The 17443-nt window shown below is 40.9% G+C and overlaps 1 protein-coding gene across 5 annotated transcripts in view; it reads right to left on the minus strand.

The window, feature by feature from the left end:
- The window catches only part of DGKD (diacylglycerol kinase delta), a 169345-nt gene that overhangs the window by 35846 nt on the left and 116056 nt on the right, over positions 1-17443 (minus strand). For all 5 annotated transcript variants that reach the window (XM_073625749.1, XM_073625750.1, XM_073625748.1 and 2 more), the window contains exons 8-14: positions 14971-15073; positions 14713-14875; positions 13110-13218; positions 10570-10709; positions 6782-6863; positions 6534-6628; positions 1096-1195 (exon numbers count right to left, since the gene is read on the minus strand). In XM_073625749.1, coding sequence (XP_073481850.1) covers positions 1096-1195; positions 6534-6628; positions 6782-6863; positions 10570-10709; positions 13110-13218; positions 14713-14875; positions 14971-15073 — 792 coding nt within the window. The remainder of the gene's footprint in view (positions 1-1095; positions 1196-6533; positions 6629-6781; positions 6864-10569; positions 10710-13109; positions 13219-14712; positions 14876-14970; positions 15074-17443) is intronic.

The following is a 17443-nucleotide window of genomic DNA, read 5'->3' on the forward strand; positions in this document are numbered from 1 at the left end:
CTAGTGAACAATTTCGTCATCCATTGAGCTTCCTGCTATTGAGTGACTGCCTGCCCGTACGAGCAGACAGCTATGCTGAGAGTCTGCAGGAGGCCTGAGGCTGCAACTGCAATTTGCTGATCATGGGCGAAATGCTGTGCAGGCTCCATTATCTATTAATTTTTACCTGCAAAACTGTGCATTTATTTATTTATTTTTTTAAAGATGAACTTATCCTTTAAAAAAAATAAAAAACAGGCTGGAGAGCACAGAAATTGCCTTCTCAATGAGCTGCTGTCCCTCCTTTACTATCCAATCATAGTCACTGAACTCACAAAACACACACAGACTGCATGTGTGCGATTCCCAGTGTGAACCAGCTCTTATGTGAATTTGTTTAGAAGCTTAACCCATATCATTTACAAACCAAGCTACAAATCACTTGAATTTTTAGGGACACAGACCTTTCATTGACCGCGATTCATTTTTTTTTCCTAACAACAAAAATGTTAAGGAAAGGTGATTTTGTAGTATCTACAGAATCAAAAATGTAGCAAAGGCCTAAGACTTAAGATTCTAATTTTTCTGTACTAAGAAAATGCCTATCTCCACAAGGGCACTCAGAAAACAACTGTTTTCTATGTTCCCTGTTTACATTAAAACACAGGCAGCAGGATGTATAGTACTGCGGTGTGGAAATCTGTAGCATGTCTGCAGAGCTTTGCAGATCTCTGTCTGTCCCTGTGTTCACTTTGTTGCATTTCAATGAAGTTGAGATGAAAAAAGTATGCCTTGTGTTGTAAAAACCACAAGGTACCACCTTCACTGACACCAGGCAAGTGTGAATGAGCCCTAAAACAAAGTTGAGTGAGATATGCAATTGTATTTTTTTTATCCCAATCTAAACTCGCTTATATTTTGCAATCATATCTTTTTCAGTTTGCAAAAAATGCCTGCATTTATTCATACCAAAAGGAAAAACAGGCTAAAGTTACCCAGTGTTACATTGTTTTAAAAGTGCATTAAACACAGCTAAAGAACTGCCTGTATTCAAGTCCTAATTGCAATAAAATGTAATACACTGGTTCTTTAAACTGAGCCTGGAACATAAAATACCTTTCCTGCCATTGTTTCAGATTCTTCACAACTCTCCGTCATCCTCTCATAGGCCTTCCCAACACGGGCAACAAAATCTTTTACAGTTTCACATAGGACCCTAAGAAAATATGAAAATAAATATCAGACTACCCCCCATATTGGATACAATTGGTATTTAGATGGTTTATTTCTATATATACACATTTTCCCCCACCATATATAGATCTAAACCAAGCTGCCTCTTATTGAATGAATGAATGAATGAATGAGTGACTTGTATAGCGCTACCTATGTGAACTGAATCGCCTTAGGGCGTTTTTTGCCGCCGGTGTCCATCTGCGGTATAGCACGGTCCTTTGCCCCATGGGGTCCCGACACGCATTATTATCTATTAGGTACACCTGTTTGAGAGCACAAATAGCTAAACCTGCTGGTCAAGTGGTTCAGCTATATGACCAAATATTTTAATTTAGAACATACCTGAGTTAAACCACTAAACTAAATGTTTGGTGCCAGGTGCGGTGTCTGCAACATCTCAGGAACAGCTTACCTCACATCCTACAGACTTGAAAACTTAGCTGTGACATAATACGTATTTCTTAGGGATGACATTTAAAGTGGTTCTAAAGGCTGAAGGATGTTTATTAATGCATTCTATTCATTAGGATAAAAAAAAAAAAAAAAACTTTCTGTGGGCAGCAGCCCCCCTCATACTTACCAGAGCCCCAGCTTAGTGGAGACACAGCAAGGGGTGCCATTGGCTCCCACTGCTGTCAATCAAAGTCAATAGGCCAATGAGGAGAGGGGGCAGGCCGAGCCGTGGCTCCGTGCCTGAATGGACACACAGAGCAGCGGCTTGACTCGGGTGCCCCACAGCAAGCTGCTTGCTGTGGGGGTACTAAACATGAGGGAGGGGCCAGGAGCGCCAGTGAGGGACCCGAGAAGAGGAGGATCTGGGCTGCTCTGTGCAAAACCACTGCACAAAGCAGGTAAGTATAACATGCTTGTTATTTTAAAAAAAAAGAAGACTTTAATATCACTTTAAGGAAGGACAGATGATACATATATAACTTGCCCTGAAGCCGTCAGGTGAAACCAGATTGCCACCCAGAGGCCTGCCGCCATTTGTGCCATCATATTTGATGCTGTGCATGCGAGCTTGGTGCTTTGCTTCTACACATTTTCCATGCAGTGCTGACACACTTGCCTTATGTAGATGCACTGCATATGTTGGTGAGAGGATGTGCATGATGTTTACTGTGTGTAGATAGATTTATATTACAGATGTCACATTGGGGGAGCTACTAAAACTCAGAATCTGGTGTAACTGTGCATGGTAATCAATCAGCTTCTACTTTCAGCTTGTTCCGATTAAGCTTTGACAATAAAACCTGGAAGCCGATTGGTTTCTATGCAGAGCTGCACCAGATTTTGCATGCTCCAATTTTAGTAAATAACCTCCATTGTGTCTCACACTACATAGGATTTATGTGAAGATGTAAATCTCCGCAATCCTCTGCGCATGCAAGTCAATACAATCTTTAGTATCACCAATTAGGGCACCATTACTTCTCCTTGAGTACCTGTATATATCATGGCAATACACCCACCTTTCATTTGGGGTGCAGCGTATATATGTACTATGGAACTGGACTTTTACCAAGGAGGCTTGCGTTCTGCATATTGTTAGAACAAATCAGTGTGGGTTAAATGCATCCACAGCAAGCTGTATTTGGCGTTTATCATATGTAATACCACTTTTATTTTGATATAGTAATACACTGGCAATTCTACATTGATTAGGTGTCTGATACATACCTATGCACATGAGAGGACACAAATTAACAGATAGTCAACATTACATTGCAACTGGTCATAGACGATGGTTCCGCGCTTAGGAAACAAGGAAGAAAAAAGAACTGCAGCCCCCCTAACACAGAATATCACCTAGGTGAAATTCAAATCAGAAAAAAATCTATAATGAGGGAATTGGCGCTGTTCTACTGTATATGCAGTGAATATTAATCGTGTAGATAAAAATTATATAAAATATATATTAATGAATACAACAAGTATATGTGTGAAAAATTGTAGTGAAATAAGGAGCTAAATATGAATGAAATGCTCCTACACCAATATACTATACAATAAAGTGCAAAGTGCTAGAACAAACATAATCAAATATATCAATAAGAATGAAAGTATGCAAACATTCCAAATTTGTGATAAAGAAGATAGTGTAAAATATTAAAACATTCTGAACCACTACGGTTAAAGTCCCCAACTAGGATATGTACAAAACCAATTCATAAACCGAGTGTTGAAACTTGGTGAAAAGAACTGTTGAAAAAATAACAAAATGTATATAATGAAAAATAATAATGTCCCAAAAAATATGTATTCAGAAAAAACTGTAGTGTGTCCTTTCGATACAGTGGCAATATTTTTAATGTGGCAAGTGCTCCCCGTCTTCCACTGCACCCCCACTCATGCCCACACTCACCAGAGTGCCCAACCCCTGCAGGGGTAAAAGGCATGTAGACCAAATCCAGCAGTGATGCTCTTTAGTGACAATCCTCAGTTCAGTGGCCGTCCTTCCCTTCTCTGGTGTCGCGGTTTCCCCAGCATTAAACATCTGCACACAGGTTTCCCTGGCTATCCGCTAGGTGCCCAGCACCTATCTCCTTGTTACAGAGACAGGCCACATAGGCCTTGTCTCACCACACAGGTATCACACTCCCAAGTCTAAACAGGCACAAAATTGGTTCTAGGATGGAGCCAATTTTGTGCCTGTTTAGACTTGGGAGTGTGACATTATTATTTTTCATTATATATATATTTTGTTATTTTTTCAACAGTTCTTTTCACCAAGTTTCAACACTCGGTTTATGAATTGGTTTTGTACATATCCTAGTTGGGGACTTTAACCGTAGTGGTTCAGAATGTTTTAATCTTTTTTATCACAAATTTGGAATGTTTGCATACTTTCATTCTTATTGATATATTTGATTATGTTTATTCTAGCACTTTGCACTTTATTGTACAGTGTATTGGTGTAGGAGCATTTCATTCATATTTAGCTCCTTATTTTACTACAATTTTTCACACATATATTTGTTGTATTCATTAATATATATTTTATATAATTTTTATCTACACGATTAATATTCAGTGCATATACAGTAGATCAGTACCAATTCCCTCATTATAGAATTACATTGCAACTGGTGATTGCACATCCATCTACTGAGGTATCATGTGACATTTATTTACAGATCAATGGCTGCGGAGATTAGTGCATTCACCATTTATTTGAGAACATAGTGATCATCATGTAGATGGTACATGTGCATCGTTGGGTCATATAACACAACTGATATATTTGTACGCTACATTGTTTTTATATTATATTCAAAAGTGGTTATGCCAGGTATGTTATACTATACTACTGCAGTAGTCATTAGGAGCACATACTAGGTTTTTATATTTGTTTAAAAGAGTAAAAGGATAATTTCCCCTTTTATAAAAATAAATAAATGCACATCTTTTTGTAGGTGAAAAGAAAAGTGTATTTTTTTTTATTTAACATTGGAGCCTGTAAAGCATTACACCAGCGATCAGCAGTTCCTGGGTGCAATGCCAAGATCCTGCAGACTCTCAGGTATAGCTGTCTGCCCATACCTCCAATACGGGCAGGGTGTTGCTGAATTTCAAGAAGAATCAATGAACTATGAGGACACTCACCAGTGCCTTCAGCCGCTGTGGCTGACAGCACTTGTAGTTCATTCATTCAGAGAGCTCTGTAAATGAATGGTGCAGCCGTGTGAGTGGAGCCCTGCATGGCCGCACCATACCATTTTTAAACTGTGACAGTGGGTGCGGGGAGAAGATCCCCTGTCCGCTGTCACAATGGGAGGGGGGGGGGGGGGTCAGGGGGAGAGGAGGTAGGAGCTGGAAACACAGGTGGAACATGCTACATGTTGCAAAGGTGAACTAAACCTTTAAATAAATATTATTTTATTTTAGTATGAGCCATTTCCTTTTTTTTTGGGGGGGGGGGGGGATTTTAAGAATAATTTGACCCAGTGGGCTCCCTCTTTAAATATGGAGCACTTATGTCACTGTTTTTGGGACAAGCAAGGCTTTCATTTGGTGACATTTCAATTATCTTGTTTCACAGCCTCCCAAATGGTTCTCTACGACCATCTCCAGAGGCAAAAGACGCTGGAAACAGGACTATAGAACCCTATTGAAAGCTACTGCACAAGGGCATCCAGCAAACAGAAGATCAGTAGCAACATGTAAACAAAGCCGAGAGGCTGTAGGTTTTGTATGCATTATACTGGCTGCTTCTATTAGAGTTTCAAAGGCAAGAAAAAAGCTTTTTTTTGGCCTTACTTCTCCCTATAGATCACATAAGTGCAGTTCTTTCTGCACTCCTGTGACCCATGTTCAGCCAACAGTCAGCTAAAGCCTGCTGTCACTCAGCCGGTCCAGGATGGGGAAAGCACCCACAAGCCTGGATCAGTTAGTTGGCTCAGCCTCTCTGCTGCGCTGCTGGGAGCCAGCCACTCCCTCCCCTCCCCAGCCCAGCGCTCCAGTGAGCAATGGAGGAGCAAAGCAGAGAGCCGGTGACTGACAGTCGCAGCTCCGTGCTCAGAGTGGAGGGGGAGAACTAAGCGGTCAGCGATGTTTGATCGCTCAGTTGTCACTGCAGAGGTGGCGGGGGACAGATGCAAAAAACCCATACTTCTCTTTTAAGCTAACAAGTGACAGAACATTCTTAAACATCTGTGGGTGCACATGATTGGTAGAATTCTGTACAAGGAAAAAATAATGTGACAATATTGGATTTTTCATTTCTCTTTAGCACAGGAAAAAACAGGATGCAGAAGGGAGAAAAATGGCAAATGTTCTTCGGGCTACCCTTGTTTTGCAAATTGCAAAGTGTGGCACTGAATGGGGCCCTTTTTAGAGTTATACAGACCTTCTCAACAAAGCAGTGTTTGGTCAATTTACAAAAGGGAACATGGTTACAAATGTTCTTTGGGCTACCCTTGTTTTTGCAAATTAAGTGTGGCAGGGGTGAGTGACCCTTTTTAATGCTATACAAAACTAGTCAACGAAGCAGTGATTTGTCACTGTACAAAATCCCTATAAAGCTGCCTACTTTATGTTAATGATTCAAACAACATTTCACTACAGTATCACTACAATTTTGCAAGAAAGGAAAGAAGTAAAGAAAACAGCTTTTCCATTATGGCTGCAATCAATGTACTCTTCCCAACTACATCTGCTGCAGCCATAGCATGGAACCGCCCAAATCTGACAGGCTGCAGCAGTGGCTGAGATTGCATGCTCCTTCTGCTGTTGTTGAAAGTGTCTATAGCATTTTTAGAACGACAATTCCATGACAAGTAACGGTTACTATGCCAACTGTCATGACTGACACTTACTTAGCTGATGAGATAACCACAGAGTGTTGGTCTGAGCTGAGTATCTGAGATAAGTGAGCGGCTACAGAGTTTTCATAACCCAGAATCTGCCGCACCTGGAAGGAAGAAAGAGGTTTAAGAGCTGAGAACACAAAATATATATTTGTAGAGTCTCATTTGGCTTGCCAAGGACCTTGGTACTTCCCTACAAGGTGACTTACACCCAACTTATAGAACGAGCACATGTATTAATTATTGTGTGTACTAACCTCACAACCGTCGCTGGGTTCTGTGGTACAGGGATCTGAAACCTGAGCTGGCAGTTTGGTCTCATACACCATGATACTCCATCTGCCAAGGATGAAGCAACAGATTTTTAAACATTCTATTACAAACCTAAAATACCAAAATGGATTGATCATTGCATAGAAAAATAAACTGAATTACGCCCATCAGATTTGTTCTTTCATAAGCAGATATGGTAAAGTGAGAAGACAGTCAGTCTTCCTTTGCACTAAGCTTTTCAGGCTTCCAGCACAAAAAAGCGTAAACTGTTAAAGTAGAAGTCTGGGCTAGTACTAACCATGCTTAAATCGGCTACGACCCACCTTTTAACTCCTCTACTAACTACCCTGTAAAGGCAAGACTCTTATACTTACCAATTCTCAGAGTTCTCCAGTTCGATCAAGTGACCTCCCCAGTGGTTGGTCTCCAGTGAAGAGGTGAGAACGCCAACAGGTGTAATGCCTGGGCAGTGACCTCACCCATAGGCTTACTATGGGGTATTTGTTGTCAGCTGTTCCTCCTCTCCCCTGAAGCTGGGAGGCAATCACATGACCGCACCAGAGCGCCCAGAGAATAGGTAAGTATAAGCAACTTTCTTCCGCAGGGTAGTTCCTAAAGGTGTTAAAAGGGGAGTGGGAGCAGTATTCAAGTTTAGTTGATTCTAGCCCAGACTTCTACTTTATATTAGAAGGTGTGGTTTCTGTGCTCTGCACTAATGATACCATTTAATGCAGTTTGGAATAATGGCTCTGTTAAGTTACTCCTGTGGTGTTTGAATGTACAGTTGACCAAGGCACATAAAAAGGCATGCAAGGCTCCACCCACTATCCTACAGTGAAGAACAAACCCCTTTACTTTCTTCATACTAAAAGTAAACATGACACCCCGCTACACCACTAGAATCCTCTCCTTACCAATTAATCAATGCTGTGTGGTTGAGAATTTGATTTGGATCGAGATTGAAGTGTTACATTCTTTTAATTGTTTTTTTATTATAGTTTTGTATGCTGTATTACTTTCATTTATTAGGCCTCTTGCACATGGTACTGATCTGTGTCCCATTGTAGAGATTTCCCTTTACTTCCTGTCCCATAGCCAAACAGGAAATGAGAGGAAATCCCTGCAAATTATTGGAATTCCTTTGGGACCCCCAGAACACCCAGAACCAGTGTCCCCATTGGAAGATTTCCCCTCTAATATTTTCTAGAGACAACCCAAAATTAGGGATTTTTCTTTACTTTCACTTTCAATGATAACGATAAACAGGACAAATAGAGCGGGTGAATCTCCTTAATGGGGACACAGATAGCAATAAAACCTGACAATTTTTCTAATCTCTCTCCACTCTATCCAACACTAACAAAACGTTTTGCCTTTAGTTATACTTTAAAGTGATTATAAAGTCTCTTTTTTTTTTTTTTTTTTTTTTAAATAATAAACATGTCATACTTGACTCCTCTGTGCAATTGGTTTTGCGCAGAGCAGCCTGGATCCTCCTCTTCTCGGGTCCCTCTTTGTTGCTTCTGGCCCCTCCCTCCTATCGAGTGCCCCCTCAGCTAGCAACTCTCTATGGGGGCACCCGAGCCGAGTCAGAGTTCCGTGTATCCATTCAGAGCCCCGCCCCCTCTTTCCCCTGATTGGCTGACTGACTTTTGACTGCCGCAGGAGCCAATGGCGCCACTGCTGTTTCTCAGCCAATCAGGAGGAGTGTCCCGGACAGCTTAGACAACCGTGGACATTGCTGGAGAATTATGGGGCTCAGACAAGTAATTGGGGGGTGCTGGGGAGGCTGCTACACACAGAAGGTTTTTTTTATCTTAATGCATAGAATGCTTTAAGATAAAAAAAAACTTCTGCCTTTACAACTCCTTTAAGCATTTCTCTAGAATTGCCAAACTCATTATATACTCCTGGAGTAAAAATGTAATAACATGTTATTATTTATGGTTATTAAGGTTTGTACATGCACTACAGACACAGATTTAGCCCTTGTGATTTATAAGGTCTTCATAAATAAAACCAAGTTTGTCAAAAAGCAATATTATTGTTTTTCTGAAACAGAAGTGCAACTTTAAAATATATATATAAAAAAAATAACAAAAAACAGTAAACTGTGTTGGCTGTAATGCCAGGCTGTAAGTGGGGATGGAGAAGTAAATGGGAGTGAGGGAGTGCACAGGGCAGAGAACTGGACAGTCTGGGGAGGCTGTTATTTTACATAGTGCCAAGCGCACTGCTACCTTGCTGGGAGGGGAAACGCTCACAACATCACATCCAGACACAAATCTGACAGAGGAGTTCCTCTTCCCTGTGGTTTGCAGGGAATTGTTCAAAACCTTCCAGGCAGCAGGCAGAGGGAGCCTGCGTCTGTCAGCTAATACAGCTTGCCGATAGAGTCAGGGGGCTGGGGCTTTAACAAACAGGCGGAGCTCAGAGGACAGCAGAAGGTCAAGTGGTACTGGAGATTTTAGTTGACTAAAATACGATTAAAACAATTCAGATGACTAAAATACGACTAAAACTAAAATGGAATTTTAGTCAAAACACTATAGGGGTTATTTATGAAAGGCAAATCCACTTTGCACTACAAGTCACTTGGAAGTGCAGTCGCTCTAAATCTAAGAGATCTGAAATGAGTGGAAGCTCTGCTGATTTTATCATCCAATCATGTGCAAGCTAAAATGCTGTTTTTTATTTTCCTTGCATGTCCCCCTCGGATCTATAGCGAATTTACTTCCAAGTGTACTTGCAGTGCAAAGTGGATTTGCCTTTAGTAAATAACCCCCTATGACTAAAACTAAATAAAAAATTTGGGTGTCTGTTTATGAAACTGTGATCAGCGGTGATCCCAAGGATCACCGCTGATCACAGTCCATTAACGGGTTTATGAAACAGAGATGATCGGGGGAGAACATGCTCTTCACCGATCATCCCCACACACTGAGATTCTGTGATTGACTTACACAGAAACGGGCAGTTTATGAAGCTGCGATCTCAGAACTTCACTGGCGATCTGTGTCCGAACTCGCACTCCCCGATTCACCAGCTCAGAGATGCAGAATGGAGGAGTGAAGAGAGAAACCCAGGGGAAGGAGGGAGATTTTTGACTTCTTCCTTCAGACCCCCCCCCCCAAGACAGTAATCATGTCCCCTTGCCATGTCTGTGTGTGTGTGTGTGTGTGTGTGTGTGTGTGTGTATATATATTTATATATATATATATTTATATATTAGTGTAGGGGGACAGATATTTTGTGAACTAGGTGGGCGGTCTCCTCCGGGAATGTCCGTGTACTAAGTGGTGATAATTTATCACTGCTTAATAAACGGACATCTCTGTGTTTCAGTGAATTTCTGGTGCTGTAATCTCTTATGTCTCTTATGTCTCACAAGATTCCAGTATCAGGGGCTGTTCTCCACTGTTCGAAGCGTTTGTAAATCGCTTCAATCCTCCAAAGGATAAGCGATCTACACCTCTTCATAAACTGGCACCCAGAGGAGAACGATCTCCTCTGTGAATGCCGGAGAATGAAGTGAAATTTTTTCACTGCTTCATAAACGGACACCTTAATTTCAAAATTAACCCTGGTGTGCAAGAGGCCTTACTATGAAGTAATTTCCCAACACTTTACTCTCTTTGTAACATTATGTTGTCAATGTATTTTTAGTGAGTGTGTGTGTGTGTGTTATTGTCCAACAGACTGTAAACTTTGTATTTGTTTAAATAATAATAGTTTAAAAAAAAAAAAAAAAGGAACTATACAACAAATTTACCTGTCCAGCATTTTAGTGCCAGCCCTCTCAAACTTCTCTAGTATTTGGGGTAACTGGGTGTCATCATCACATGCAGAGCCCCAGCCCAGCACTCTTGCCAAGTCATTCCCTGTTCCTAGGGGCAAAACCCCAAGCTGGCACTAAACAAAAAATAAATAAAAAAAAAAACTAACTATCATGGATAATGACAGATGTCAAAAACATGAAACTGAAGACCACTGTAATATATTTAAATTTGCATGTACATATATAAAAGTGATTTCATCAACATAAAACTCAACTTACCTGGAGATACTTACAATAATATATTTTAAAAAGCTGCTGTTCAGCACTGCTTATATTAAATAGTATCCCTGGTACAGAGCTAAATATACAGTGTTAAAAAAACATATGCAGTATCTCTCTGCTAGACATGCACAGTCCATCATGTTTTCTCCCTTTAAAGACCCTTCAAGTACAGAAAAATACTTGCTGATCTGGCAGAAATGTACTCAGATCCTAAGTCCTGTTGCATGCTGACAATACACAGCATTTTTGTGGACTGAGTGGTGTCAGCCCTGCCCAGCTTTCTTTTGTTAAACACTTGCCAACCACAATACGTATATATACGTTACGGTTTGCAAGTGGTTTACCGGGATTATGGATATCAGCCATAACCCCAGTATTGAAGATCGTCTTTGATCAGTTCCATGGCCTTGGAGGGCCGGAGTGATGCCTTGACATCACTTGCAGTCCAGGAATTTTTTTTTAAACAAAAACGCACAAAAGCAGGACCAGTTATCTTCATCTCTATTACAAGGGATGTTTACATTCCCCATACAGGCAGAAGTGAACGCATACGCAAGTCGCATACGCATATGTAAACCGTGTTAAAACCACACGTGTTATTTTATGCTGAGAAGTGGCTGACAACATAAATCTGCAACAGTTGTAATGAATTACTATATCTTTACATATTCAGCATCACTCTCCAGTCACAAGAAAATGTGTAGGAAGTTATAAAAGCCAAGGTTTACATTTAAATTTGTTGCACATTATTTGGATACTAACAACAAATTATTTTAGGAAAATACTGAAGAGAGACAGCCACCGCAATGCATAGGATATCCACAAGCTTGACATTAAAGCCTGGTAGTGGTACACACTAACAGTTTTTTGCGTTCAACATGAAAAAAATTTGACAGCTCCGGTCAGAGCCGCTGTATTAACGATCCATTGTTGGCACAGCAATCTCTCCCCCCCCCCCCCCCCCCCCTCCGAGTTGTTGTGTTCTGGCATGGGGACAACCCCCGTCCCTCCCCCAGAACACTCCAATTAGCACTCTCAGCCAATCGGGAGCCGGTCGGCTGCTGGTTTTCCAGCATGCTTGTTGGACAGAAGCTGGCTTCTGTCGGACCGGCTGACATACACACGGGCCCAACTTAGGACCACCCCTCTAACGCCTTTCACCTGACAGGGCTTAGTTCTAGAGCTCTTGTTATCTTCTACAACCAAGCCCTGAAGGATGAAACACGTTGGGGGGTCATCTTAAGACAAGGATTGTCATTGTCAAGACAACTTGTTTTGCTTATGTAACCAAGGCTTCAAATGGTGATGGAGAAGAGCAGCTTGGGGCGGAGAATTTTTATTTTTAAGAATGCAAGAGTGATCTTAGGAAATTATCGATTGCATCATTTAAACATAAGTTTTTTTTTTCTGAATATACATGGGCTAAGTTTAAAGCCCCATTCAGACTTATGCATTTCATTAACACACTAACAAAGCAACCGGCAATAGACCCACAACGCAGAGCACCACAATGTACGTACCATGCTGCATTAGGAAAAAGGATTCAAGTCGGATTTTAGCTGCATCAAATGAATGGGCAAATGCATATTAACAAGCATCAACCCAAGTGTAAAAGACCCTAACTGCTTACATCTGCCAAGATTTTTTTTTTTTAACATTTAATGACTTCGTACACTGATAATAATTCCTAAACTCCAAGAAGCACCTTTAAAATGATTGCCCATTACTTCTCAGCTGGAGACTGAGAAGAGTGGCATGGGAAGCTTCTGATTACGGTAATTACTGCTAATACTGTGTGAGATGGAAGAGATTGGAGAATACTTGATTTAGAGCTGCATTTATAGAGTGAAATGTAACCCATAATCCTCCTGTCTGCTGTCAGCCACTGTTAGAGAACAATAAGCTGCACAACGACAATTCCAAACGAATGTGAAACACCTTGCACTCAGCACAGCCATGAGACTGTTCCATTCAAAGGACACCTGTCATTAAAGAAATATGTGACCTCTTTTAAAATGGCAGTTGTCTTATTGTTGATTACTGAAACAACATGAATAACTTTGTCTAAGTCAAAATTCCTTATCTGCACTGAGCCAAAGTATTAAAGCTATAGGGCAACTGACATTTTTAGAAGGTGGTCAGCAATGGAAGCCCATGCTTTATGATAGCTCATCTTTAAGGTTTATATATTACATAAAGAAAGTTTACCAAGGTGTCTGAAATTCATTAACAGTCATTCACACCATTATTACCTGCTTGTGAAGATTTAGAGCATCTATTTCCGAGAGAACCCAGCCTACGCTTCCATCTCCACCACATACCAATATTCTGAAAGTGTCGAATTTATGAAACAGACGTAAGCTAAAAGGAATAATACAAGTTATTAGTTTATATCAAGATAGCCTCTTATCACTACATGTGAAATAAAAACATATGTAATTATTTATGCATAAAGAACTCCATAAAAACTGACCACTATGATTTGTGTACAAGCCAGTGATTTATGTTGCTAAAGCAATATAATCGATTGCTGCAGGAGATACAAAAAAATTGGTGCATGAATGTTTTTTACCAAATATCTGCTTTGCTATTGGCAAAACATGTGCTGGAAATATTCCCTATTCAGCTGAAGGTGGAAATCTTCTGAAATAATCACTGTACAGAATAAGCAGCTAGGCAGCTGATGCAGGGAGAACATCGCTTTCTAAAGAGAAAACTCCAACAAAAGAGCTAAAAAGTAAAATTCTCTAACCTAGTGATGGTATACATAAAAGATATAGCAAGCCTCAAATATAGCCCATGACATCACCAAGGACTGCATGTTATATTCAATAAACTTGATGCTAGAGAAAATGGTCAGAGATTAGGGACATGCTGCAGCAGACAGTCAAACACTGGAGACATGCTGGAGTGGTCAGAGACTAGGGGAATACTAACAGAAGTTGTCAAAGGCTGGTGGAATGCTAACAGAAGTGGTCAGAGACTGTAAGGAATGCTAAAAGAAGTGGTCAGAGACTGGGGGAATGCAAACAGAAGTGGTCAGAGACAGGGGGAATACTAACAGAAGTGGTCAGAGACAGGGGGAAAGCAAACAGAAGTGGTCATACTGGGGGAATGCTAACAGAAGTGGTCAGAGACTGGGGTGATGTTAATAGTGTCAGAGACTGGGGGAATGATAACAGAAGTGTCAGAGACAGGGGACATGCTAGAGGCGATTGGCAGAAGACAATTGGCAGGGGATATGTTGTAAGCAGCTGCTAGAGATTATTGCCATTATAGCCCTGCACTCATCTGTGTTCTCTATAAAGCCCCATTAAAATGACTGTGCTCACATCCAGTGTCGTTCACTATAAAATCAATGATAAAAGATCACAGAACAAAATAAAAAAAAGTGAAAAGGCAATGGACTATACAGAAACTGTAAGAAACTGACAAACATGAAATAATTCAAAGCAAAACTAAAAAATATTTTATTGCCAGACAATGCTGAGAAAAACATTTAGCTAGCACAGACCAGTGTAATGAATATTTTTCCTGCTCTTGCTTAATATGCCACTTCTCGCAATGCAGGTATAATGGAATGTAGCAGCAGTTCTAACATTTCGAGCTCCTCGTTGGCACCTGATCCACTACAGAATAAGAGGAAGCGTTGTCTGGCTTTTGCTACTTCATAGGACACATGACACAAAGCCATGAGAAAAGTCTGTGCTGTACTAAGCCACAAGCTGAGCAGAAGGTCTAGGTAACTCAGGAAAACACAGCCAACTAGCTGCCAAGGCCCAAGACCAGCAGGTTGTGCACAGGGCACCTTAATTTATTGCTTGCCGTTCTGCATGACCAAAAAAAATATCTTACCCAAGATGAGGTCCACCATTCATGAGATCGAAAACTTGAGCTGGGTTCAACAGCTGCTTGAAGCGTCTCAAGAACTTTACACCTTGGTTATCTCCACTCTTTGAATTGACAAACACAAGCAAAGGGCTGGTGCAGGAAGGGGGACAGGTGGCTTTCCAAAACCCTGTTAAAGACAAAACAGAGGAAAATCACTGATCCCCTGTGCGTTGCACAGAATTTTCCTCACTTCCTGGGGTTACACAAGGTCCCATCACTTACCATCGGAGTCTATGCTGTTGAGGGCCGTTGGGGGGATTACAGACACTTTACACTGGCCAAGTGGGCATTTTTTAGGTAGAAACTCCTTGCAGGATGTATGTACCTTCAAAAAAAAAAAAAAAAAAGGCAAGTTACATGTAGGAAAGTAAAAGACAAAACACAGGAATCAGCTGAAATCTTGGCGATAAATAGCTATCGCTATTCCCCTTCCTTGTGTATACACCATTTTCTAGCACAATGACCAAACTTTGAAGCTGCGTTCACACCCGAGCATTTCAAAGTTACGTGGTTTTACCGCATTTTTATCCTTTTTTTACCGCAATTTTGTACAGGCCACCAATGTAAAAAGCAGAAAAATGCCTGTAATCTGCCCCAAAGAAGCTCATGTTCTTTTTTGAGCTTAAGGTGTTTTTCAGGCATTTTGCTTCAGGTGACAAAACGCTCAAAATGTGAACAGGTGCCATTGAAATGAATGGGATTTTGCTTGTTGGGCATTTTTCAGGCTTTTTTGGGGGCGTTTTATGAGCTGAAAACGCTCAGATGTCAAGCTTTTTGCCACCCTGTATTATTATAAAAAACACCTCAGGATGCAGAAATATAATACATTATTTGTATGTTACATATATCTGTGTATGTGGTTTTTGTGGCTTTTGTTCTGTAAAGTCCACTCACTCCAAAACTGAATGTTAAAAGCTATGCACTTCTGAAAGATATTCGTCAAACTGTTGAATATACTGAGAATTTTCATACAAATTTTTGTACATAAATCTACTAGCTTATATTCAGTTTAGGATTAACACAGAAAACCCCCAAAATGTTATCTGCAGACCTGGTTACAGATAACACAGTAACCCTAGCTTTTGTTTTCATCACCCTAGAGACTGTACACAATCCCTTATTTCACAATGGTATCCGTTATACAGGGATTGCACGAACAGTTTTCTTAGTTCCTCTCTTGTGGACGATCTGTCACACGATGTATTACCGACAGTTAAACTTTAAAGGCTTGAGAACAAGAAGAGCTGTCAATTACTTAACATCCTGTTATGGCAATCTCACGTTTTGCAAACATCGATGTTTGTATAAATCAAAAAATTACTCGACAGACTAGCCTAAGCACTTCCATGTCACCCATCCACATGGCCTAAGATACTGCCGAGTCAGAACTGCAGTGTTTAGAGAAGAGAACTCCACAAAATGTATACAGTATGTCAAAGTCAAATCGCTGATGTCTGATTCAGTGTACTTTTACCTCAAAAGAGTTGAAGTTGAAAGCTGTAGGTTGTAGCATATGGCTTCATACTGTAGATTAGTACTATAAACTGTACATTTGTCCATTGGGCAGTACTGTTCTGATGTTTAAGAGCTCTTTCACACTATGTGCGGTAATTGGCGTTTTTTTTTCCAGACTGGATAAACACCAGTCACCTCAATGGCACATAGAAATTTATAGTTTTACATTCCCCTTGTACACCACGGGGTTAGTGTGACGTGCGGTGCAGTGTGGAAAAATACAACCATGCTGCACCTTTCTGCGGACCCAGTGATGACACTGCATGTCATCTCGCTGCTGTGGAGGCATGATTGAAGTATCTCTTTCTGTACGTCAAAGTTAAAAAAAAAAAAAAAAAAAACAGTACTAGGAGCTGAAACGCACATCACACTGTCTCCGCACCGCAGATAATTGTGGGGAAAAACTGACAGCTGTATGCCAAAACACAGCATTTAGCATGTGGGCAATGTGAATGAACCTATAGGCGCAAGGAGCTCCCAGCGATGTGTCCCCTGAGGATGGCATCCCAAGGGTCCCTGAAAAATTACACTTTGTAAGTGGCACACCATTGTGTTTGTTTTTTTTTCAATGGCACTAGGACACATCATTACTTGCTTTTCTTGAACACGCCTCATGGGTAAGCCTTACCTCATGGGTAAGCCTTTATTATGGCTGGAAGGCCTGCCTCATCTTTGCAACTGGCACTTTTTTTATTTTGCACTATCTATTCACAGGTACTTACACTGCGCATGTTTTTTTGTTTTGTGTGTTTGCACAGAGACCGAACGTGCAGGTTATCGGGGGCCTGTCCTAAAGTCACGGAGACGTTCTGTGGCCTTCGAGTTATTCACCTCTCCTCAGTCAGACGGATCTCTCTTTGGGAAAGCCCCTTACCAAGTACTTGGTGGACCGGCTTTGGCTAGTCCCCAAGAAGTGGGTCCACTTAACTTCCACCTAGGAGGACCATGGAGTACTTTAATCCTGTCAGGAGCTTTGCACCCCAGGAGGGTTCAGGATTAGAGGCCCTTCCACTTTGAAGGTTTGACATTTTTTTACTCTCTGTGTGCTTTTTTTATTTACAGGGGTCTGACAAACCCTACACCGCGGAGCTCCATAAAAAAAAAAAATTTGAATGAATCCTTAGTATTACCAAATGTTGGATTTGCTAACTGGACACTCTCCACTTCTTTGAGCGCAATT

The sequence above is a fragment of the Aquarana catesbeiana genome, linkage group LG04 (genome assembly GCF_042186555.1).
Source record: "Aquarana catesbeiana isolate 2022-GZ linkage group LG04, ASM4218655v1, whole genome shotgun sequence".
Classification (NCBI taxonomy): Eukaryota; Metazoa; Chordata; class Amphibia; order Anura; family Ranidae; genus Aquarana; species Aquarana catesbeiana.